The sequence below is a fragment of the Opisthocomus hoazin genome, chromosome 8, assembly GCF_030867145.1.
Source record: "Opisthocomus hoazin isolate bOpiHoa1 chromosome 8, bOpiHoa1.hap1, whole genome shotgun sequence".
In the NCBI taxonomy this organism is placed as follows: Eukaryota; Metazoa; Chordata; class Aves; order Opisthocomiformes; family Opisthocomidae; genus Opisthocomus; species Opisthocomus hoazin.
Genome location: NC_134421.1, coordinates 49,333,329 through 49,357,977, shown reverse-complemented (window position 1 = coordinate 49,357,977; position 24,649 = coordinate 49,333,329). Strand labels below are relative to the sequence as shown.

The window sequence follows — 24,649 nt, the reverse complement described above, 5'->3', positions numbered from 1 at the left end:
GCAAAGGCCACCCTTAGGAGATGAACACTTCCAATGGGCATAAGGAGTGCTGAGGTACCTGACGAACTAATTAAAATACCAGCTCCAGACATTTTCTGTTTATTGATGTTCCACAAGGTATACTTTCATTGCTTTCTGTACTTTCCCTACCCCATTTCGTTTTCTCCTTCTCTCTCCCCACTTCTTCACTCACACTGCCCTCCCATTTTTCCCTTAATCCATAATCATATATGAAAGCAAACAATAAATACCCTATATTCATATTCATCACTGTCTCAATCTCTTTGACTTTCGGTCATGCACCTCCCAGTTTGGTTTCGATACTTGATCCAGTAACTTTTCAGGATAAGGACTGAAGAACATCTGGAAGCCCATACCTCATGGCAGGTGAAGCCATGAATACATCCAACAGCAGTGATCATCTCGCAGACAAGGGTATGTACTGAGAAGTTTCACGATCATAACCATATTTCACATATACATTTGTTCTCATCTTCTGAGGGAATGTACATTTTTGGGACGGACCCAAATGTAGAGGGGTGGAGAGCACAGCAAAGATGAGGAACGTAATTCAGCACGGCAACAAAATGGAGAACATCGTGGCAGGTGTCAGCGTCAGAGAGGAACAAGGCTGCCAGGCCATCGTCACAGTGGGAAGGGAACGCCAAAACCAGACTCGACTGCTGGGGAAGAGCCATCGAGGACTGGTGGGAGGCATTAACATCGGTGCCACTGACGGGAGGGGAGGACCCAGTGACAGGGGAGCTGTGGCCTCGCAGGACGCACAATATATTCTGACTTCTTTCACGATACGCTGGCTGTGAAGAGCCAACACCGAATCACAGCCAACACCCCTCGCCCAGGCACCCGCTCCGAGGCGCGCACGCTTCGCAGTCAGACACAGCAGACATCTTCCTTCTCCCTCTTCGAACAACTTCACGCCCGCCCCAGCCTGCTGTGAAATTCTCCAGGCTGCAAAAGCCGCAAGGGCCGCCTCACTCCCGCCACCCCCCCCCTCTCCGCAGCGCACTTCATGGCAGGCGGCGGCCCAGCCGCGGGCCGCGCGGCCACGGCCCGCACTTGTTGCCAGGGAAGGGAAGGGAAGGGAAGGGAAGGGAAGGGAAGGGAAGGGAAGGGAAGGGAAGGGAAGGGAAGGGAAGGGAAGGGAAGGGAAGGGAAGGGAAGGGAAGGGCAGCCCCTTCGCACTGCCGGGCCACCGCCCCCCGCCCCGCCGCGAACCCACCCCCCCCCGCCGGCCCCCGCCCTGCCCCCGGCCGTGTACCGCCAGCACGGTGAGCAGCGTGGTCTTGCCCGAGTACTGCAGCCCCACCAGCGTCAGCTCCATCTCCTCCTTCCAGAAGAGCGAGCGCAGCCACTCCAGCAGCCGGGCCACCAGCGCCAGCATCCCGCCCAGCGCCCCAGACCTGCGGCAGACGCCCAGCCCCAGCGGCACCGCCTCGCTGCTGGGCATGGGAGCGTGGGGCCAGGCCAGGCGACGGCGGCGGCGGGGCTCGGGGCCGGGGCTGGGGCCGGGGGTCGGCGGCGGCGAGGCTGCGCGGGGAGCCGAGCGCCTGGCAGGGCCCTCACGTGATGGGCCACCGCCCTTCTCCCGCTGCCGCTCGCTGCAGACGGGGAGGGGTTTGGGCCGGCGTGGCCCGATCGGGGGCGGGGGAGCGGCGGGGGCGCCCCGCGGGGGTCCGGGCGCTGGCCGGCGGCGGGCGGGGAGGCGCCGCGTCCGCCGTGTGAGGTGACGGCGCCGCGTCCGCAGCGGGGCGGCGCCCACGCGGAACGTCGGGCGGGGCCGGGCCCGGGGCGGCGGCGGGAGCTGAGGGCCTGAGGCGGCGGCGGGGAGGCTCGGCGAGCCCCGGGGAGCCGCAGGGTGGGCTGCGGGCACCTGCGTGGGCGGGTGCGGCTCCTCGGGGATCGAGTGAGGTGAAGAGCTGGAGCCTGGCGGCAGCGTGGCGGGACGGGGCGGCCCGGCGTTGGCCTGCCGCCGTGGGCTGGCTGTCCGGCACCCCGCGCCCAGCGAGGGACGGCCAAGGGCTGCGTCTGCAGGGCTGGCTTTGAGGATTGGCGGACTTTGCTGGCAGGAGCGATTTTGTAGGTCCCACACCTGTAGTGATGGCGGTTCTCCTGCCCTTAGGACCCCCAGTCTTGCCGTGGAACTCTTCTGGGCTTGCTCATCGTGTAGGGAGAGGCTTTTGAATCCAGGGCTTGCCCTGGTGTTATTTAAGTTCTTCCCTGGAAGTTTTTGGAGAGTCTCCCTTAGCGTGCTTCTTCGCCTCAGCAAGAGGTGCTGGTGACGGCGGTTTGGTGTAGCGGACGATGATGGGACATGCCACTTCACCAGGGATCTTCTGCTTGCGCTGGATTTACGCGACATTTGGCGTACAGTCTTGCCACACAGTAGTAGAGAAGGGCTTGTTTTCCCCATGAATAAGGAGCTAACACTTAGCCGGTGTCCATCTGCCAGTCTCTGAAATTATATGTGATGCTCTAGGTTACAGTGCTGGTGGTATGGGTTGATGAAGGACTTTCATATAGGTGTAAACAAGGCACTTCAAAAATTTAGTATGGATACTTCTACTACTGAAACAGCAAATTCATCAAAACATTTTGAAATTTGTTTTTTGTGCTGTTTTAAGACAATGCTATTTGTGACAAATCTCACCAGTTACATCAGTCAGACCACAAAAACTGGGAGCTCTTGTGACTTTGCTGTCGAGAGCTATTGGTTCAGGGTTAGCTGTAAAGGTGAAAAACTTTATGCTTTTTCATGCCCTGGTTGTAGATACAGTCAAAATGACTCACGGTGTAATTCTAAGATTTTTTTACAGATACTCATTTATTTACCCTTGTAAATTTAATGGAACATTTCGAGAAGGAAATTGGACATCGGAGCTGGCCCTGCCACCCAATGGTAATGTTAAGGAATTGTTTTTCATTGCTTCTCTTAATATAAAATCTGGAGCAAAGCAGACAGATTTAAGCGGCAAGTCCCAAACAAAATCAGCCCCCCCCCCCCCCCCCCCGGTAGTGCTGCCCTCGACATAGGTAGTCCCTTTGTCCTCATGCTGTTCCCTAGCATTGGTGTTTTGGGTTAGAGTCAGAATTTTGGATGCTGCTCTTAAAACTGAAGCATCAATGGTGTCTTCAGCAGTTTCAGAGCATGGTACAGCTCTCAGAAGTTCTTAAAAATTGGTGGCACGGTGAAAGAGAGGAACCTGATCAGGTCCTGCATGAGGGAGAGTGTAGCAGAACACTGCTGCTTTACTTGCTACTTGGTGGCAGCTGGATGGCTGTTCGATGCACACGTATATCCTCACCTCAGACAGCAGTCACAGATTTACTGGCTGATTACCATTTACTCTAAACATAACTAGAGGGATCACTGAAGACATGGGTGGAAAAGTTGACACTGAGGAATGGGTTATTCTGTTGGATGGGTAAAAGGAACTCAGGAAATAATTCACAGGCAAAACACTATTATTTTTCTGCTGTGTATCTTGTTATTTTTACAAACTTGCTTAGCCAAAGCAATTATCAAGTTTTAGTGAATAAGTGAAATTTTTCTGGGTGCCTTAAAACTCAAAAATATAAGAATTTCTCCCATCTCCACTTATTGCCCAGCTGGTGATGTGTGGAATAAAGACAGTCCATTTGTGAGAGTGGTTTCTGTGAATGAAGTTCCAATTACTGCACAAGGGAAAACTCACAAAATAGAGCAGTCTCTATTTTTGCAAGAATTTTTGCAGGAATTCTTAAGGTCTCCAATAGTGCTTAAGACTTATAGTGATGGAAGCTTAAAGAAACAGTATGCTGCAGATACAGTAACAGGTTCTGAAAAAATACATCTCAGTCATATCCTCATAAAAGGCCAGCAGAAGATGGGCAGGTAAATTCTAAAACCTGATTTCAGCTGTACACTGAAGTCTTGTACAGTGTTTAGGGGGTCAAAACACAATAGATGAAAAAGTCTTGGAAGATTTGTCCAAGTTCAAGGATCTGTTACATTATTCTAAAATACGTTTCATCTTTTGCCAAACTATATGATTATGAAAGGCAATTCTTTTATTTTGCAGACTGCTTGGCAATAGAATATTGTATGTAAAAATATTGCTGCCTTGCTACAATTAGCAGATCTGAGGACATTCGTTCTCGTAGCTAAAAGCCTGAGCTGGGGCACAGAAGACCACAATTCATTATCCCGTTATGACTGTAGACAAGCCACTTCATCTTTCTGGGAAACATTTAACCACTGATAAAATATTTCATGGTTCTGTTTTGCCTACTGAGATTTACATGCTTCAGGACCAGTTTAGCAGTGTTATGGGGCCACGTAGCACCTAGCATATTGAGTCTTCCAAGTGTTCTGTCTCTGAAGTGATAGTAAAGCAGCTTACTCCATTGCAGAGACTTATTCTGGCTATAAAAATTTATAACAACGGATCTTACATTTCAGATGACAATGGTGGTGATGCTATAAATACCTAGTCATCAAAACTTGACCCAAACCAACACTGCATATCCAAATATGTCCATATTTGGGTAGAGACAAGATATTTGGGACCCAGATCCCTAGTTTGGACTACTACCAAAGAGATCAGATCACATTATCTATAGTTTAAGCATGGATTTTAGTGACAGCTGAAGATCTTAATGAGAAGAAGCTTTCAGCTGAATGAAATCCCCAGGGAGGAGAGCATGAGAAGAGGTGATGTCTGTCTCTGGTATTTTCAGGTTTGTCTTGATATACCAGATGTTTGGTAAAAAACCATGTCGAATAATCTATACATCTTTTCTGCTAATGAGGTGCTGCATTAATAAAAGTCTAGTCATCTTTTCTGTTTGTAGGGGCCAGAGCCAAGCAGCTGCTTTGCTAAAGGGAATAGAAAGAGTGTGTTGAACCTCTCAGGGAAAGCATTGCCATGTACCCGCCGGTGTCTGTGCACATCGTCCGTGCCCTCTGCTGGCTGGAGCGTCAGAGACTCTTTAGTATGTATCTTAATAATTTTTCTGACGCTCCAGTGAAGGAAGAATTGAAAAAGTATTTCTAAAAGTATAGTTACACTGATGGAGTGGGGCAGAGTAAGGTTTTTAACTCCAGAACTCTGCATTTTGAATACCTAATTTTGGTATATGCAGCATGAAAACTGAAACAATGCATAGGACTTACAGGCAGCCTAAGTCTGTGTATTATTAGTCCCAGCTGTAAGGTGCTTTGTTTAGACATTAACAATACTATCATCGCAGGACTGCAGGATGCCCTTAGCCTCTCTTTAAAAGCATGGTTGTTAAGTCCCTGCCTCAGGACATCATCACTTGGCACTGGCAAGCTATTGTATTGTCTCAACCTGCAAGTAGCCTCAGGGAGCAGTGTGCTCCAGAAGGAGACTGACAACATATGGGATATTTCTTCTGCAGGATGTTGAAGTTCTGTTGAATGAATATATTTTCTGAGATGAAAAACAAAGGCAGAGAAGGGCGACTGCGTATTGTCTGATGTCCCCATATGTATGCAGCTGAACATCACACTCTGGAATTACGTGCACATAAACATAATGTTGGCTGAATATATAAAGTAGTGATTAACATCAATTTTCATACTGTATGTGTTTGTTTACTGATCAATAAATACCTTATCAGTTATAAACTAAGGGGTATACAAGCATACACTGAAAAATGTCATCTAATTGCTACTGGCCAAGGACAACTATAATCAATACAACATGATGTTGGTAACACATTAGTGCACATAATGAAATCCAAAGTTACTCCCTTAAGGATGTTAATATTGATAGGTGCCCTTCACCTCCTTTCCCTTTTCTTTCTCATATGTCACCAGGGCACAACAAATGCAGGAAGATTTTGCAGTCCTGAGTACTACTGACAGTGAAGAGAAAAGCAGCTGCGAAAGGTTCAGAACACCTCTAACAAAAGAGCCGTTCTCTAAAGACCCAGATCCCTGACTGGTGTACACAAAAACTTAGGATTGATCTCAAATACTGTACGTTTGCATGATTATCATCATTAAGAAAAATACCATGATGCTGGGTTAAATTTTAGTGGAGTCTTTCCAGAAAAATAGACAGAAGGGTCTGGGATAGTCACACATCAAGAAGCATTTAGAAGTGTTAAGGGATGGAGTTACACCAGTAAGCTTTTTGAGTCTGCTTCCAGCTACCTATACAATGATTTTCAATAGAATGGGAAAAAACTGCCAAGAAAGAACAACAAGAAAGAAATTTCTTCAAGAAAGATGAAGTCACTCTTTAGTAAAGCAGTAATTTTTCTTAAGCCATGCATTGTTTTGTATCAGTGTTATTCTCTGGGATGAAACTCATGACTCTGTCTTGACATGACTCTGTCAGACCCTAATTTTGCAGGCTGTTTGGCTTTGGCAGAATGGGTATCTGCCCGTGCAAAGGGGCCTGCACAAGCACACTGGGAAAACCTTTCAAGTAAGTTTTAAGTGTGCATGCTTGAAGGGGGGAATTTGGTTGTCTTCTTAAAATGGTCATCAATGCTCCATAACTGAGTATGTTTGAAAATTGTGTAACTGTCTTCTGTTTGTATTCAACAGTGATGGATATGTACATGTAGAAATCTAATCTGTGGCTGGGAGTTGTCTAGTGCTTATTGCACAGGTCTGAAATCTTCCACACAATGCTTTGCCAATATATATACTACAGGGTGTCCCAGTGTGATGCAAGGGATTAAAGCAAATTTTGATGGACTCCTTGGAATGCAAGTCACATCCTAGGCTGTCTACAAAGTGGTCTTACTGGCCTGTCTCTCAAAATCTCTCTCCATGTTGTTATTTTTAATACGGAGAAGTGAGAAACTGTAAGGCAGAGACTAGACTATGATTTCGGTTCCGTTCAGATTCTGTAACTGCCAATAGCTGTCTCTGTTAAAAGTGCCAGTATCTTCGGGTGTCCCAGAACAAGTAACACAATAAACCAGACCCAGATTCTTCAGACAGAGAAGCAGAATTAAAATTAAAATTTTTCCAAAATTTCTAGATGTTGAAGGAGAGCACTGGAGGTAGTTAAATGGCTTTCATTTAGACAACTTCATCAAACCCGTTTTAGCATTTCCCAGTCCTTAAGTACTGCCAGCCTGAATTCTGCCGAGAAGGGAGAAGTACAAAATAATGAATGGTAATCAAAGTGAAATGAATGTTCCTCTAGTCTTTAATCTGCTGAAAAATACAAAAACATAATAAACTGAAACTATAAGGCTACAGAGACAACTAATGACTACAGGAAATGCAGCAAATAGAAGATGAGTAATTTTTTTTTGGTTCTGCTTTAGGACAATACAAGTTTGACTTTGAACATGAGACAGTCGCCAGTAACGCAAAGCATAGCACCCCTTTTCCTTCTTTTCTCCTTCCTTACTGACTCTGTGGTGGCTCTTTAGCATAGAATATAGGCAAGACAACTAAAACACAGAGCAAAATAATATATTTGGAAAATACGGTAATTTTACACAGCACGTAGCTGGCCTAAATCTCACTGTGACAAGCTTGTGGGATTTAAAGCGTGAGTTGCAGATACATGTAGGTAACATAAATATCCCAAATGATAATGATAGATGGAGCTTAGGAAGACACTCCTTTATCTTTACAGTGGGCCTCAAGGGAAGGTTGTCTGTATTAAATCCCAGGTAGATAAAAGCTGTTGAATGGGAAGAGACTGGTCTGTCCACATTCCCTGATGCTTCACTCTGTCACTGCTGCAGTTCACTTCGGGAGGTTCTGGGTGCTCTGTCTCAACTTTTCTGTGATTTTAACTTCCCGTTCCTCCTTTTCTGGTGATTTCACACTTTTCTCGTCACAGATGCTCTGCTTGGCTGATAGACAAAAATATTTACGGCAAGACTTGCAGATTTTGTGAACCTGCGAGCTCGCTTATCACAAAGTGCTACAGAACCCGTGTCTTTCAGAGCATTAGATACAAACAAGCCTAACCTCGGGAAACTTTGCCAGTTTGTGATTTAACAAAGCAGCGTGGTGTTTGAACTAGAACTCTGTGTGTCAACATAAAATTTTAACTCTGTTAAAGCATTCTGCTGAAAAAAATAAAGATTTATATAAGGCATACAAAATACACTAAGGCATTACCAGTGACCTTTCCAGTTTTTAGAATCCCTTTGATAGTTATCACAAATCCGGGGTGAAGGGGAGGGACCTCAGGCACAGGAATTATGCAGAAGACATACCATGGCTTTTGTTTATCCAAGATCAAATAACCAAAATCAAAGTTGCAGTGGAGAAACTTTTTACAGAGGTGATCAAAACCAGCTGGCTTCTTTTGTGCTGGACAGTCTGCTGCATATATATTTTTTATTCATTACTTTACTTGGAACATTGATGTCAGAAATAGCTGTGACTTGGGGACTCAGTGCCGTAACTGTGATGAGAAAATCATCACTTGATAATTTATTGTCCAAAAGCAATAAAACATTTTTTCTCCATGTTAAATCTAAAGCCTTTACCTATTTTTCTGCATGTTCTATTATGACTGACAACCTGTAAATTCAAAGGTAGTGGATATAATATGTGTTTTCTGCTAGATTTAGGCATTAATTTTTCATAAATAAAGGGCTACTATACTGAAATCCCAGGTACTTCCACTAGTGAGGCAGGTTGTGTCTGTTGGAGGTGGTGATTTATTTATGTAGATCATGCCTACCTTTAGGGGGACGGTTTTTAATCTATCCATGCCAGCAGCCACTCTTCAGCCATCAGAAGTCCAGCTGTCTATTAAGCATCTGACATAATAATCCGGAAAGGATATTTTATCCAATGAACTACAGTTAATTGCTTCTAAATGCTTAAACTGACTATACATAAATCATAACTGGATTCTTGATGTGAAACTGGGAGTGGTTTTCTTCTGAGGTATCTCTGCTACTTTAACATTACTTTTGGCTATGAAATAGTATCAAGCAAATGGTCTCAGTTCCATCAGCAGACTGGATCAAAAAGGTGGGCCTGAGACTGGGGATCACGGGCACTGGAAGGGAGGAAAGGGAGCCCCAGGTTCCCGGCGTCACTGCATCTTGCAACCTCAGCTGCTGAGTATTCCTAGGGAACGAACTCGTTTCCATCAAAGAGACGGCTCAGGAAATAGTCAGGCACAGAGAAAGTCCCACACTCACAGGCCTTTGTCTAAATGGCATGGACAATCCTATCCAGTTGCTAGGGCTGGCTGGCTGGAGAGACTAGGACTGGTGACCAGTGCTGGCAGGGAATGCAGAGGCGGATCAACAGAGTTGTGAATATTGGCCAGACAAAACAACTGAAAGCCAAGGAGGGGACATCTGAAATAGAGGGGAGGGCTTGGGAGAAGAAGAGAAGAAAGAAAGAAGGGTAAACCGCTACAGCTCGGATTTTAAATAATGAAGCTGTAATATTTGAAGTCAACATTTACATTACAGTTAGTACCCTTTGAAGAGTTATGAATACATTTAATGAAAAGAAAAACCACAGTGTCCCTGTAGATCCTGTGAAAAGTGGAGAAACATTACATTAATCAGATAAATTTTATGCTGAAAAGTCCCACAGATCTAAAGGTAAGCCAAATATTTTTAAAAGGTAATTTTCTTATGGAGTGAAATTAATTCCTGCATAGAGCATCAAACCTGTTGACTGCTGAGACTCAGTGAAATCCACATTGAGATGTATTTAACTGGCTTAGCTTTTAAATATACAAAATGGCATGATCAACAAATTTTTTTTTTCAAATGTAACTGTTAAAAATGTAAACTGTAAAAAAATGTTCCTTAGTTTAGATTATCCTTTCATATTGTAAAATCAGTATATACACACCAGTATACCTTTGACACAAATATTAGTTTATAGAACTAAACTGAAGAAATACATTCAAGCTGAAGTGTCACCTATGGAATAGAAAAGATTACCTGATACAGATAAGACCACAGAGTTGCAGCTGCTTTATGCCTTTCAGGAATGATTTTTCTGTGTAAATAACACCTGTAGAATTTCAAACACAGATAGCGACAAGAATATTCTCACTTTTGTGGATCATTTATATTAAGGTTCTCAAAATTAGAATAAAACAAAACAGATTTAACATCCTTATCTTATAGGATGCAGAACTACTGAAAGTACGAGTATCATTTGCTTCTAAATCATATCCAGTGGCAGCTGTGACAGTGTTGTATGCTGCGCTTGTTACACTGAGTGTACAATTTCCGAAGGTAGATTGAAAATCTTCTATTTCAGGATGTGTAGATGATGTCACCTTACTCTGAGAGGTAGATGAAAATACCGTTCTGTTAGACAGGATCTTTCCTTCAGAGGCTTCTATATTAGAAAGTGAATTTGAGGATATGTGAATGCAAATATCTTCTGAAATGCAAGCATGGAGGTAATGGATGTCATTTATATCAACTCTAGGTTCACAACTGTGCCCTGCATAACAGTGGCAATCAAATTTTTCTATGAATGTTTGCAGATCCTGAAACGCTGGTTGCCCTTGCAGAGTGTATTTCCCATCCTTTGTCACTTGAATGACAATATTCTCAGGGTTCAAATGAAGATAGTCATTGGAATTCCAGTTTTTCCGTGCGCAAGCACCAGAGTCTTGGCATAACACTTGGCTACAGATTCTGGCTGCCATCGTGACATTGATGAGGTATGGGGTCAAAGTCCTCCTAAGGTAGTTGTCCAGAGTCTTACAGGTATTCTGTGAAAAGAGCATCATATCTGCAGAGTTTAGTATGGAAACCATTAAAATGCTGTCATTCTAATAACAGTACCATAGTTGATATCTATGAATGTTTCTCCAGCGGTTTTGATTATAGTTATAACTGGTTGTTGGAAGCAGGTTTATCTAAGCAGTTGCTACGTAGCTCAAGGATCAGAGCAAATTTATTTTCAACATCCTTTTAACGGTGTTTCTCAAGCTATGCATTTGAACTTCCCAAAACAAATTTGATGTTTTTTCTTCTTCTCAGTTGTTTCTTACAGTGAAATTAATCAAAGTACTACTTACAACACACAGAACAGGCTAGAGCTGGAATTTCACAGACTGACTCCTCCTAGTGCTTTAAATACTACTGCTAACTGCACCACTTTAAAAAGCAGAAGGGTCTTTTAAAAATTTTTCTGGGCAAGCATAAGTAATTTTTTCTCTACCTCATGACTGGAATGTAATGAAGATATAGGAATTATTTCCTTAAATTAACTAAACAAGTGCTAACTTGCCTACAGTTATCATGGTAGCTTGTCCAGTTACTCAGAGCCAACACTGATGTTTTAAAAGACTGAACTCTTATTCTGTGTAGTCAATGACAATATTCATAAGCCTCAAATGTGCTTGTTTTTTAACTAGAGAAGGCTGCTGTCAATTTGGAGTCATCATTTTAAAAGTAGAAGATGCAGTGTAAGTAATCACAATGCTTTATATTCTTTTCACTTTATTGCTCTTTAAAAATGTCATATTAATCCATTAATCTGGCATACCTTATTTTGTGTTAAATTCATGTCACCCCAGATCACAATTCCAGAAGCACCCAATGCAGCAGATTCTCCAATGGTGTTTACCAGGTCATCCTGAGAGGAAATGTGCAAAGAATCACACCAATGTAAGCAAGCTATAACATAAGGGCAAAAGGTATAATGCATATAGTAAATTATATATCCAGAATAATTACTCTGGAGACAGCAAGCAACTATACACAGAACAAACATTCTGCTCTCAATTATACTGTTTTATTCTGGGATTGGGTTACACAGGTGATGCCAGAAAACATTGCCAACTATATCCAATTTATATATGTCATCTGGCTAGAAAAACAAGGCTGTAAAACTGAGCCAGTGGTTAGGCATATGACATACACTCCTCCAACCATTCCGAGTTTTATTTTGCTGCATTGCCTCCTGGCTTCTCAGAGTTGGTAGTAACTGGTTTCAGTAATGCTGCCTGCAGCAGAGGCTGAAAAGCACAGCTTTTTTTTTTGTCCCCCCCTTTTTTTTTAACCTCAATTTCAGTTACCAGAAAGTGCTAAAGCAGAAAAGTAGCAAGAGAAAGAGCTTTCACCAGCAGGAATCTCTTTTCTCCAGAGAATGGCTCTGGCCTTTCACAGAGATTTATTTGGGAAATTTATTTCTGTTCAGATCTCCTTTTAGGGTCAGCTATTAGCCCAGCCCTAACTAAATCTTAAAGCCCATCTGGGATAGGAGAGGACTATGAGTAGAAAAAGAACAAGGAAAAAACAACTTACTGCAGGGCACAACACATGAAAAGGAAGAATGTAAGGATTACGGGATTTAAATGGTTTACCAGAAGCCCAGCAGGGACCCTGGCAGCACCCCTTGCTCCCTGAAGGTATCCAGGGAGCTGGGGGGCCGTGCTTGGTGATCCTCTATCCAGGATGTGAGAGGACACCAAACACAATACAGTCACCAGGACCAGAACTTCTAACTTCGCTTTCTTCATGGCCTGGATGACCAGGAGGAGATTCTCCAGATTGGTTGTATCTCTGATAGGATGGGTGTATATAAAAATGCTAAGGAACGGGTGTAATCAGAACTGCCATAAAATGATTAAACCTTAATCAGAGCCTAACCTTGACTAACCCATGAGACGTGGAAATACCATTTAGAAAGCTACATGAGTACAACTAAGGACAGAATTTTCTCACTAGCTTTTAAAACCTTTTTTAAGGAAAAGAAAGACTCCCTTTTTTTGTTTTTTTCCTTGTAACATAAAAAGCAGACATTAGACTAGCCCAGTTTTACTAATTCTCTTTAGAATCATAGGATCATTAAGGTTGGAAACGACCTCTAAGATCAAAAAGTCCAACCATCAACCCATCACCACCATGTCTTATAAACCATGTCCTGAAGTGCCATATTTACAATTTTTTTGAAAACCTCCAGGGATGGTGACTCCACCGCTTCCCTGGACAGCCTGTTCCAATGCTTCACAACTCTTTCAGTAAAGAAATTTTTCCTCATACCAAATCTAAACCTCCCCTAATGCAACTTGAGGCCATTGCCTCTCATCCTATTGCTAGTCAGCTGGGAGAAGAGACCAACACCTGCCTCACTACAACCTCCTTTCAGGTAGTTGTAGAGAGCAATAACGTCTCCCCTCAGCCTCCTCTAGACTAAACAGCCCCAGTTCCCTCAGCCATTCTTCATAAGACTTGTTCTCTAGAACCCTCACCAGCCTCGTTGCCTTTCTCTGGACATGCTCCAGCAACTCAATGTCCTTCTTGTAGTGAGGGGCCCAAAACAGAACACAGTATTTGAGATGCGGCCTCACCAGTGCGGGGTACAGGGGCATGATCACTCCCCTACTCATGCTGGCCACACTATTCCTGATACAAGCCAGGATACCGTTGGCCTTCTTGGCAACCCGGACACACTGCTGGCTCATGTTCAGCTGGCTGTCCACAAACACCCCAAGGTCCTTTTCCGATGGGCAGCTTTCCAGCCGTTCCTGCCCAAGCCTGTAGCGTTGCATGGGGTTGTTGTGACCGAAGTGCAGGACCTGGCACTTGGCCTTGTTGAACCTCATACAGATGGCCTCAGCCCATTGATCCAGTCTGTCCAGATCCCTCTGCAGAGGCTTCCTACCCTCCAGCAGATCAACACTCCCGCCCAGCTTGGTGTCATCTGCAGACTTACTGAGGGAGCACTCAATGCCCTCATCCAGCTCATTGATAAAGATACTAAACAAGACCGGACCCAAAACTGAGAGCTGGGGAACACCACTCATGACTGACCGCCAACTGGATTTAACTCTGTTCACCACAACTTTCTGGGCTCAGCCATCCAGCCAGTTTTTTACCTAGCAAGACCTATCCAAACCATGAGCCGCCAGCTTCTCTAGGAGGATACTGCGGGGAACAGTGTCAAAGGCTTTACTAAAGTCCAGGTAGATAACATCCACAGACTTTCCCTCATCCACTAGGCGGGCCACCCGGTCATAGAAGGAGATCAGGTTGGTAAAGCAGGACTTGGCTTTCATAAACTCATGCTGGCTGGGCCTGATCCCCTGGTTGTCCTTCACGTGCCTGCTGAGTGCATTCAGGATGAATCGGTCCATAATCTTCCCCGGCACCAAGGTCAAGCTGACAGGACTGTAGTTCCCGGGATCCTCCTTCCAGCCGTTCTTGTAGATGGGCGTCACATTGGCAAGTCTCCAGTCAACTGGAACCTCCCCTGTTAACCAGGAATGCTGACAGATCATGGACAGTGGCTTGGCCAGCTCCTCTGCCAGCTCCCTCAGCACTCTTGGGTGGATCCCCTCTGGCCCCATAGACTTGTAAACGTCTAGGTGGCATAGCAGGTCATTAACTGATTCCTCCTGGAGTATGGGACGTTTATTCTGCTCTCCATCCCTGTCTTCCAGTTCTGGGGGCTGAATACCCTGGGAGTAACTGGTATGACTGAGGCAAGAGGAAGAACTTCTTTGGAAGTGGTTACTCAACTTTCTTTCTTCTGACTTAATGTACTAAATATGCTTTCTAGCTTTGTAGTATTTTGCTACATGTGAGAACTACTCAGAGAATAAAACACTATTTGATAAACATATCTTTTCCTGTTTTTTTTGTAATTTTCTTTACTATGAGGGTGATGAGGCACTGGAACAGGTTGCCTAGAGAAGCTGTGGATGTCCCCTCCCTGGAAGTGTTCAAGGTCAGTTTGGATGGGGCTTGGAGCAACCTGGTCTAGTGGAAGGTGTCCCTGCCCATGGCAGGTGGTTGGAACTAGAAGATCTTTGAGGTCCCTTCCAACCTAAACCATTCTATGATTCTATGAATATCATGAGGAAGGTTTGATAATAGATCTCTTAGTGTTCCATTTGATCAAATCTCTTTGGCAGGTTAATTTAATTTTTTACACAAAATCTACACACTTTTTTTCTGATATGAGTTAGCATATTTGCTAAATAAGTGTCACCTGGTAATTCTTTCCACTTAAATTTGAAATATTTAAGGTCTAGCACCACTCACCTGGGAGAGATATTCCTCATAGACATCTGTGAATACTGGACGTGTATATACAAAAACTGGAAGGGGATGACTAGAATTAGAGACATACGAAATTCTAATGGCTTCTTGAACTCTGTTCCGAACAAAGAGTTGGGCATTTCTGGAAGATCTTAAGGCTGTTTCTAGATAGACAGATGGGTAAAGTGCTGTGCTTTCCTCCCACAACCAGTTAAGCTCATTATTTCTTTCTATTTCAATATCTAAACAGGTTCCCGTATAATTATGTGGGTTTTGTTTGTAATCATAGTTATAACAGTCTGGATAAAGGTAATATCCCCACAGACGGTTTGGCTTCATTTCTATGCCCAGCTTTAAAGATTCTAACATAATTGATTTTGCTGCAGCTTCAAATTCCATTTTAGCTATAGTCCTGGCTTCGGCTTCTGATAGACTGATGTCTCTCTGCTGAACCAGTTCAATGGATTCCTGTCTATAAATGTCTTTTGATCCCCAGTTCCTTATCCACACAGGTCTCCAATTTTCCCAGTCAATGACAGCCAATCCAAACTGTTCATCTGAAGGAATATAGAACTGGATGTCCTCTTTGGCTTTTTTTAAATGATTCTCCAGCAGCGAGAGTTGGGGGAGTCCTCCATTGAACGCCTCTCCTGTGACTTCATTTTTGTAAGGATAGTAGCCAAGCCTATCTGGATAGAAGAGAGTGATGTTTTGCCCAATGGATGTCTTCAGTGTGCTTCCAATGAGAGAAAAAAATGTCATGTCCAGCTGCACTCCAGTCCTTTCAGTACAAAGTTCTGTAGGAGCATTCCAGATAGAAAGGAAAGGGGAATTAGAAACAACTGGACGAGCTCTTATGTTCAGAGATGAGCAGCAAGAAACTAGAAGAGTGGCGAACACCATGCTGGATGCTATAGGATACATACAGGTAACACAGATGTCAAAACTTCGTATTTGTCTTAGAGTTTCCATTATAGCACGTGCAGTGACATTTGGTGCTTCTGAACAGACAAAAATCAGATGCTCTCTGGGTATTCAGAGGGTTGGTAGTCTGTCAGAAGCTTTACCATACAATATATTTCTTCAGATTAATACCTATTAAGCAATATTCCTTAGGGGTAAAATAGGGACGTCCTTTATACGAGGCTCTCTGGTGTTCAGACTGCAGGAAACATTTCAACAACTTCTGAGACCTAATGCAGAAAAAGAAACAAATGTAGATAAAGCAAGTAAATAATAAATATTTCATTTCTAACCACGAAAGAAACAACCATTTGTGATTTTGAATACATTACAATCTTTGAATAAAATTCCCCTTTGAAGGAAAAGCACAATTTACAATCATAGAGCAAATAAACTCTCTCTATATCAAATTGTATATATATAAAAAGTAGATATAAAACTGACAGTGGAATGGTATCCAGTGAGTCATGGCTCAGAATGAGTGTGCTTGGTAGTAGTCCTGATTGTGACAGTGACTGATCCGTGTAAACGTGAGCAGTCTCACAACGCCTCCTCTTAATCAACAGTAATCCATATGTAGTATTTCTCATCTATCTCAAATAATGTTCTAAGTCTTAATTCACTAATTTTACAGAGCACTTAAGGTAAGATACAGATAACACAAAACTGGAACCTGGGCTGTTGTACATATGCAAGAAACCAATCCATGCACACTCATTTAACTCAGTGAGGTATCTGAAATATTATAGGCACTCTATAATATTTCTACCAAGACCTGTTTTAAACAGGCTCAGAAGCTGTGTATCATCTTGGTATATGGCCATCCGTGTGTTGCTTGAAGCCATTTGAGATCTGCGGATTAAGTGACCCCAAACCCAAGTCTGCCCAGAAGTGTAATGCATCAGGAAAGCTGAGGCTGTCCACACACCCACAGTGAGCAATCACAATTTTATTCAAGAACATAAATAGTAGTGGTGGTAGTCATGATACGGTCAGCAACTTTTACGTAGTAGCCCAATAGCTAAAGCATTCCTGTGGGTAGTAACTCACCTGAATCCACTTCCCTCCTGATTTTGAAATGGTTCAAACCTGGATCTATCCCTTTGCATTGAGACTTCATAATGAGGCCATAAAAGATCTAAGGAATACATAAGAGTGTTCATGAAAATATAGGAGTCACCGTGAAGTGGGCCACAGAGTGGCTGGAAAAGTAAAATCTCCTGAGGACAGATTAAAAAAAGCATGCAAGTTTTTGGTTTGCATTTACTGAATTCAGCTAACAGTGGCAACCACAGATCTCTCGTCCCTACACCTTGAATTATCTCTCTCCCTGTTTGTCTTTTCTGTAACTACTTCATGTAAAATCTATAAGCAGTATGGGCACAGAATCGTAAATCTCTCTTCCCCCAACAGTGCATATGGACAACAGGTTGCAGTTATTATCCATTTGCATTTTTTTCATCATCTTTCTGGCTGCATGTTTTTTCTTTAATTTGTTTCAATAAAGTGGCAGAACGCCTCCATCCGTCAAATTGTTGCATACCCAAAAAAACTTGACAGTATCATGAGAAGCTGATGGAGACCTGAACCTTCCTAAACCCAGCCTCAAGCCAGGTTCTCAGCAGAGATTGTTGTAGTAGTAGTACACTGAGATTCCCCGTGTGTTCACTGAGTTTGATCACATCTGAAACTACTGAAAACTCCAGATTTGCTTTGGCTGTGGGAGAAAAGCATGTGGGAAAGGAACTATCGGGGGATGGGGGTGGGGGTGGGGTGCAGAGCAGTGTGACTGATAGCATAGCAACATAGCTTCTTCCAGAATGGTGAAATCTAGACCTTTCAGGGACCAAAACAATGAAATAACCTGTGTCAACAGATGGACTAGATCCTGCCTCTGGTCACGGATGTAACACTGTCTAGAGATGATTCTGGGATTCTTCATTCCAGAGCAGCTTGCCTCTTCTGAGGACTAGGAGGACATCAAGTATAAACAGTAAAGTTGTACTGAAGGAGGAGATCTCTAGGAGTCAGCTTTGCCAGAGGAGGAGTTTTGTATTACAGGGCTCTTCAAAAATTGCCAGAACCCAGACGCTTAGCTTCCCAGATGAGCAGGTCTGTTCAACAGACCGCATTTTGTTTCTTCCTCATCCATCACTACAGAGGCAACAGGCAGTAGCGATATTTTCCCTTTTATTCTTTTTCATTTTTTTTCTTCCTGGGCATGCTGCCAGCTCTTGGTCATTGTGTCAGTGGAGAAGCACAGAGCAGCTAGCCATTCCTTGTGCGGGGTCCCCAACCTAGCTGAGGAGAGAATGACAGCCAATTCAGTTTTCTTGGCTTAGAGGTGCCACCACATGTGAATGAAACCGGCTACCCAAAGACACAAGCATGCACAGCTGAAAGACTGGCAAACAAACACCAACAGAAAGGATTCTTGGAAGAGGGTTTGGCAGCAGAGGAGGAATTTTTTTTCTAAACAGAAGCTTATAGTCCTGGAGCAGGAAGTGCAAGTAGAAGGAGCAGAAAGTACAACCGTGCAGCATCAGACATCCCTTCAGAACTCATCTGCAGGTATCTGAAAGACAGGTAAGGAAGGGAGGTAAAATGTAGCGTAGGTGGTGAGGTGCAACGTACAGCAGAGGCAGGACTGCAACAGCTTCCTTCCAGCTCTGTCTTCTCAGTCACACTGCCTCCGAGCCCCCAGAGCCCAGTTTCTGGACGTAAGCCAAGGAACTTACAGCACATTCTACATTCTCCACCAGTAATGCCATCGGCACCTCTGTTCCACAGACCAGCACAAACTTTCAGCTAGGATTTTGGCCCTGGAATCCTCATTCCCTCAACATATTTATTTTATTCTTAATTTATTCTTTTTAAGCTTTTTTAAAAAGTGTATTTCAGTAATAGGCTGGTTTGATGTACAAGAAAAGAGGAAAGCATTGTTTTGAATACTATATTTACTGGTTTAGCTAGAACTCATTTATTATTGGCTAATTTTGAAAAGTTTGGTTTAACTGATTGTTGGGAAATCATTCACCTCTAAATCTTGCTGTAATGTACTCTCCTGGGTATAAGGTAATAGATTATTTTACTTGATAGTTTCCAGTTAAAAGGGTTGCCTTTGGCCTAGCCTAAAAATGACAGCTCTGATAAATGTTACTCTTTCAGTCTCCTTGAATGTCGGTCTAAGTGAGCTGAGTCATAAAGCTGCCCTTGTCTTTGTCAAAAAGTCAATATCTTTACAATATATTAACAATAATTGCTCTGAGGCTGCCTGACTAGAAGTACATACTGATGGATCTAAATGCCCTTAGTCTGGGGAAATAGCTTATGCTTTACATTTTCCCGAATTTGGCATTTGTAAAGGTTACATATTAGAAGAAATCATATGACTTTTCTTGGTTTAATTATTTCATCATTTTTCACAGCATAATCTGGGCTGCAGAAACACACATGACTGAAAATGCAAGTATGCTCCCATATTTTGGTAGCTACACAGTCATGGATCTGGGCCGTGCCACATGACCCTGAAAAATAATGCCCCACTTGGCCAAAGACAGTTAGAAAACAGAAGGGAGAGAAGTACTGTACATACGCTTGAACTTCACATAAATATTATGCATCACAACCAGATGATGTTTCCCATCAAAAATCATGGATTATGCTGTTTGTCTTATATTCAAGAAGTGACACTGAATGTTATAAGAATTCAGCTTTGGGTTTTTAATGATAATTAGACATGAGAGTCCATGTTTAGCTTTGAAATAATTAGACATTGCTTAGTCAAATCAAATCCGCTAACATTAAAAATAAACATAAGCCAATAAGCGCAACCAATATCTGTCACTCTTATGTTAATAGCCTTAACCACACTTCTCAAATTTCAAGCAAAAGTCCATCAAATCTCACACTTCCCCTGCTTCAGTTTGAACACTGGGAAAGAAGAGGTGCCCTTCGTGACTTCCAAGGGAGAAGACGAGTGTTACTGAGCTGTGGTATCTGGTTGAACAACAGCATATAAGACCACTTCTAAACCTGAGATTATCAATATAATTATCATTTTAGATTACAGATGACATGGTTTTAAAGTGTTTATTGACTGTTTCTTGCATTGCAAACAATGTGTGTGTTACTGCCTATTAATTAATGACATAAAATAATAACAGAAAATACTGATGTGAAAATTGGTTGGTCTTTTCTCTGTACTGAGGATAATATGAATACAGAAGTTTGCATGTGGAACTGCTTTTTTTGATGGGGCAGAAGAATCTAATGTAACGTCTTCAAATCCCTGTGAAGCTGTGGTGTAAGATATGTGGTCAAATACGCAGATGGAACCAGAATACTGAGGGTTTAATCCCTATTCTTTCATTTTCATATAAACTCTATCTAGCGAAATGTAAAAAATAACTCCCAACATTACAGACAAAATATGGTACTAGACAGTGTAACTTTATAAGTTCTTGGGACAAGTTGCTTTGTATCTTCATTCATCTGAAGGCTATGAAAATATAAATTCTGAAAGAAGTCGAAAGACTCAACTCCAGCTTCTGTGAAGAGATCATCACTGAGGAAGTCCCAAGGAGAAACAGAACAGACTCCTAAGGAGCAGAAGAACAGACTAAGGACATGTTTAATTAAGTGTTAACATATTAAAACTTGTAACCTGAAGCAGAATCCAAAGCTTTTTTTTTTTTTAAAAGGTACCAGCAATATTGATACTGTCCATAGACTTACTTTCTCTGAATAGGATCAAAGCAGCCTGCATTGCTAGCAAAGAGCTGTCTGAGGTCAACATTTGTATTTTTCAGGGATCAGTGGACAATACTCAATGTGCCAGACACCCCTCCTGCCCTGGCCTTGGGTGCCCAGGTGGTGCTGTTGGGAGAAATGGCCCTTTTCTCTTACGTTCTGCTCTGGAGGGGTCCTTCTTCTGGATGAAGGGAACAGTATCGCTGCTGGAACTTCAATTTAGAGAGGATTCAAGCCCTCCTGCTCTTTTTAGAGCTGTATGTCCTGGGCTAGAGGCTGTTTGTTCGTTACAAACAGGTGTCAGAGTCATGAAACAGCCACAGCAGGAAGGGCAGAATAACCTTGTGGTTACACTGCATGCCCCACTTGGGTCGTTTTGGCATTTCTAAAAGAGAAGGCAATGATATTAACACAAACACACGCGAGTGTTGCGAGAAGAACACTAACATGAGGAACAGGAAGCTCCTCAGAAAGAAGCTCCGCTTCTGCAAGTACGAACCATCTGTGCTGCACAGCTGACGGCAGGTTTAACCTGAACAAACATTAAGTGTGAAGGATGGTCTTTGCATAGCAGGATTTAGCTTCATTATTATGAATGCATTAAGCTGCAGTTGTCTGTAAAGTCAGGATTTGGTAGGCACTTATTTTGACAGTGGTTTCTAAAACTCCACCCTCTTTTCAGTATAATCTTCTCTATTGGGCTAGGGCAACTGCTTATGAGGCCGCATAATTAATTGTTCTGGTTAAAAATACCTCAGCCAAAAGAAAAGAGAGGAAGAGTTTTTTGATGACTAAGTACATGAACCAGCAAAGCTGGCTAGTTTAGCCAGCGTGTCTGATTCAATAAATGCTTGTCAGACTACACCCTAGTGCTGTGGCTCTCTTTATCACCAAGAACTGCCAAAACATCTCTTTCATCATTGCTTACGCCCATGCTTGAGTTCCACGTACAGGGCAATGAGTGCGTGAGGACCTGAAGCCTGAGAAAATCTCCAAACAAATTTCTGTGCTGACGCTCCTGACTGCAAAATGTGCCAATGATGGAAAGGTCAGGAGATGAGCATCCAGCTTGTAAGTAGCCCCCCTTAATAATGTGTATGCAAAAGATATAGTCAAGCTGCTGTTCAATCATTTAAATGTGAGCCTGCTTTTTTACTAATATGTCCCAATTATTTGTTATAGTCTTGCGATGACTACTGCAGTGTTCCATGACTACTTTCAAATGTTAGGAGAAACTCTATCCTCTTCATTCTCATTTTTTTTCTCTTGCAAGTTCTAAGTCTCAATTTTGTAAAAATTCTTAATATCCTAACAGCCTGTTTATTGATGTTCTAATTTGGTTTTTAGCAAGTTAGCCAAATAAACTGTCTGAACACATTTCCAAGAGTATTTGGAAAATTTCCTTTGCTGCATTGTGTATAATTAGGCTTGGCTGAACTCAGATTCGCTAATGACAGTTTCCATTGCAGAAGAATCAGGGACAAGATAAAGAGTCCATCACATGTCACTTTGCAGAGTATTCCATCTCGCTAAGGCTATTCTGCAGTGTTCACTGTCTGCTGAATCTCTAGTGCTTTATGGCAAAGTAAGTCCCAACATACTCTCTACAGCAAGATTTGAAATCATTACTAGTCAATATAATATAAAAAATATAATCATATATCTACCACTAATATCAATGAGTATACAGCTAATTAAAGCACAGATCAACTTGGTAGTATATTTGGACCATATTTCCGTACTACACTACTACCATAATGTAGAATATTGGGCAAACCACAGCTCAATTTTTAAAAGCATCTAGTGGTTTTCTTTGGTTTGTTTTTAGTCAAATATTTTTCACTGCATCACACTGAACCCTCTTGAATAATTCTAATTAGAAGCCTTCAAAAACAAACCAACCTATTTTCTCTGATTTGGCCTGTATATTCAAGCTGTTCTTTCTTCCGACTACCTGACAAAGTTGTAGGCAAAATTTTAATTGATTCTCCTATTCTATGGGGATAGCAACTAAGTAAATGAAATAATCTTTGAATGGTTTCATCAAGATAATTCTTTGAAATTCTGCCTAAGATTGTCGGGGTAGGGGTGGGGGTTGTTGTTTTTTGGGTTTTTTTTGCAAGACCATCTTGTATTCCAGTACCATGTTAAACTCTGGTGGAAAGCAATTTTTACAAAGAGGTATAATGCAGATCACTGTGTGGTTGGACCTCCAGTACAAAAAACAGGCTTTCCAAGCAGTTTAGTAGATCTTCTAGGTGAGCTCTTCCAAACAAGACAATGTTATACCTACAAGTGTGTAGACAGTACCAAAGGGAGCCCGTAATACAGAGGACTATTATACTCTATTAATGAGCATATATGTTCATCATCCCCCACAGGAGTAGTATTTTGAAAATCAGAAGTCTGAACTGAACAGAAAAATATAGAATATTCTTGCCTTCTAAGCCTTCATGCAGCACAGAGGTGACTGAAATAGATTTTTGCTCAAAAAGCAGCTGGCATTTCACATCTGTGTTAAAAATATATTTTTTCCGCCAGTAAATCATTACCCTGTTCCGGGGCTTAATATGAAAAAATGATCTGTACTGTACAAAAGTAGCTGTGCCTTTGAAAGAAGTGAGAGTGGTCTAGAGGGCATCTGCGGAAGAGACAGAACTGGCTTTTGCTTAATCCTTGGAAGTAATGCAGTTTTTAAATTAACACAGCAGCCAATTCCAAACATGAAACTGTTTCATTCACAAAATTGTGCCCTCTTATTTTGAAAAAAAGAGGTTCTTTCAAGAAAGATGATAGTGATGTTCCCTTTTAAAAGTAGGGAGCAGATGTACCCCTGGAGTAAACCCAGCCTGCACAGATGAAATTGTTCCTGGATTTTCAGTAGCAAGGCTTCATAGCTAGAGCAACAGGAGGCAGAGGTAGGCGGGGTCTTCAAAGGGAATTATCCTTGGAATTAAATATGTATTGTTAACGTCGGTACCAGTTTATATATTAGCATCTGTCTTCACAGCATGCAGTTTCAAGTTCTCTTGTGCTATACCTGAATGTTCTCTCTTTTTAAACTTCCTCTCCTGGGACTGTAATTCATTCCATACTCCTTTCTCCCACATGATTGTACATTAATAAATACAATCGGAGGAAAATATGAAACTGCAGTGGAGAAATGAACCTTCCCTCAAGAATAATGTCTCTTTCCTGCTGTGTCTCTTTTCACCTGTTGTTTCTTCACAATCCTCATAGCCTTTTGTTATTCTGATAAACCTGCTAATACCGAGGAGCCAGTGTAATTGCCACCCATCCCTGGAGATAAGCCAGAGAGATGGGTAAGCAGATGTCAAAGTCTCGAAACAAAGGTGAGTACAAAGCTATGCAGAACACTGGTGATTTATAAAGGAGACATTAGCATTATCGAGCACTGTTTTGGGAAACGTTTATGCAAAGAATGAACAGTTTCAACTGAAAAGAAGTAAGAAGCGCAGTTGGACCTGCCTGAGCAAGCACATTATCATAGCCCTTGGAGAAAGCCTCAGGAAGAGGATTTACAGCGAAGGGGCTGAAAGCAGAGGCTTGGAGCTCTGAGCAAACACCCAATTTCTGTTTGCTTGGACCTGCCACTGCTAGGGAGGCAAAGCTGGTGTGGACCTTACCAACAAACAGCCGGGATACCCCACCGCACCACCATGTCCTCTTCTAACTGAAACAACCTGGAAACCCTCACCAAGTCTGGACAAACAGCGAAGTCAAGAGACACAATGAAGTCAACTGTTTTTAAGGATAGAAGGCCTTAATGTCTTGCATGCTGAGAGAGTGAGTTTGGACCACTTGCCACGGGAGCTGGGACTCGGACGGCACGTCGTGCCCATCAGGCCTGGCTCTCATTGCCTATGTCCTCACCCTCTCGAAGATTTCTCCTCCTTGGAGGCTTCAGCAGAGACCT

At 42.6% G+C, this 24,649-nt stretch overlaps 2 protein-coding genes and 1 long non-coding RNA gene across 4 annotated transcripts in view; 1 reads left to right on the top strand and 2 right to left on the bottom strand.

Moving 5' to 3' along the window:
- The window catches only part of LOC104330050 (ADP-ribosylation factor-like protein 8B), a 28,838-nt gene extending 27,139 nt beyond the window's left edge, over positions 1–1,699 (bottom strand). Inside the window, exon 1 of one of the 2 annotated variants that reach the window (XM_075429165.1) lies at positions 1,283–1,699. In XM_075429165.1, the coding sequence (XP_075285280.1) occupies positions 1,283–1,471 (189 nt within the window). In that variant the 5' untranslated portion in view covers positions 1,472–1,699. The remainder of the gene's footprint in view (positions 1–1,282) is intronic. The other variant, XM_075429164.1, reaches the window with a different exon arrangement.
- On the top strand, positions 1,693–8,700 carry LOC142362280 (uncharacterized). Its single transcript, XR_012764907.1, has 3 exons — positions 1,693–1,747; positions 2,838–2,920; positions 5,846–8,700. It is a non-coding gene; the product is annotated as an uncharacterized LOC142362280 (long non-coding RNA).
- Positions 8,701–10,058: 1,358 nt separating this feature from the next.
- SPAM1 (sperm adhesion molecule 1) lies at positions 10,059–15,969 on the bottom strand. The gene is made up of 3 exons (XM_009935211.2): positions 15,001–15,969; positions 11,498–11,587; positions 10,059–10,718 (listed from the first exon to the last, which is right to left on the bottom strand). Exons 1-3 carry the CDS (start codon positions 15,967–15,969, stop codon positions 10,059–10,061), a joined length of 1,719 nt encoding a protein of 572 aa, XP_009933513.2.
- Between the last annotated feature and the right edge of the window lie 8,680 nt (positions 15,970–24,649).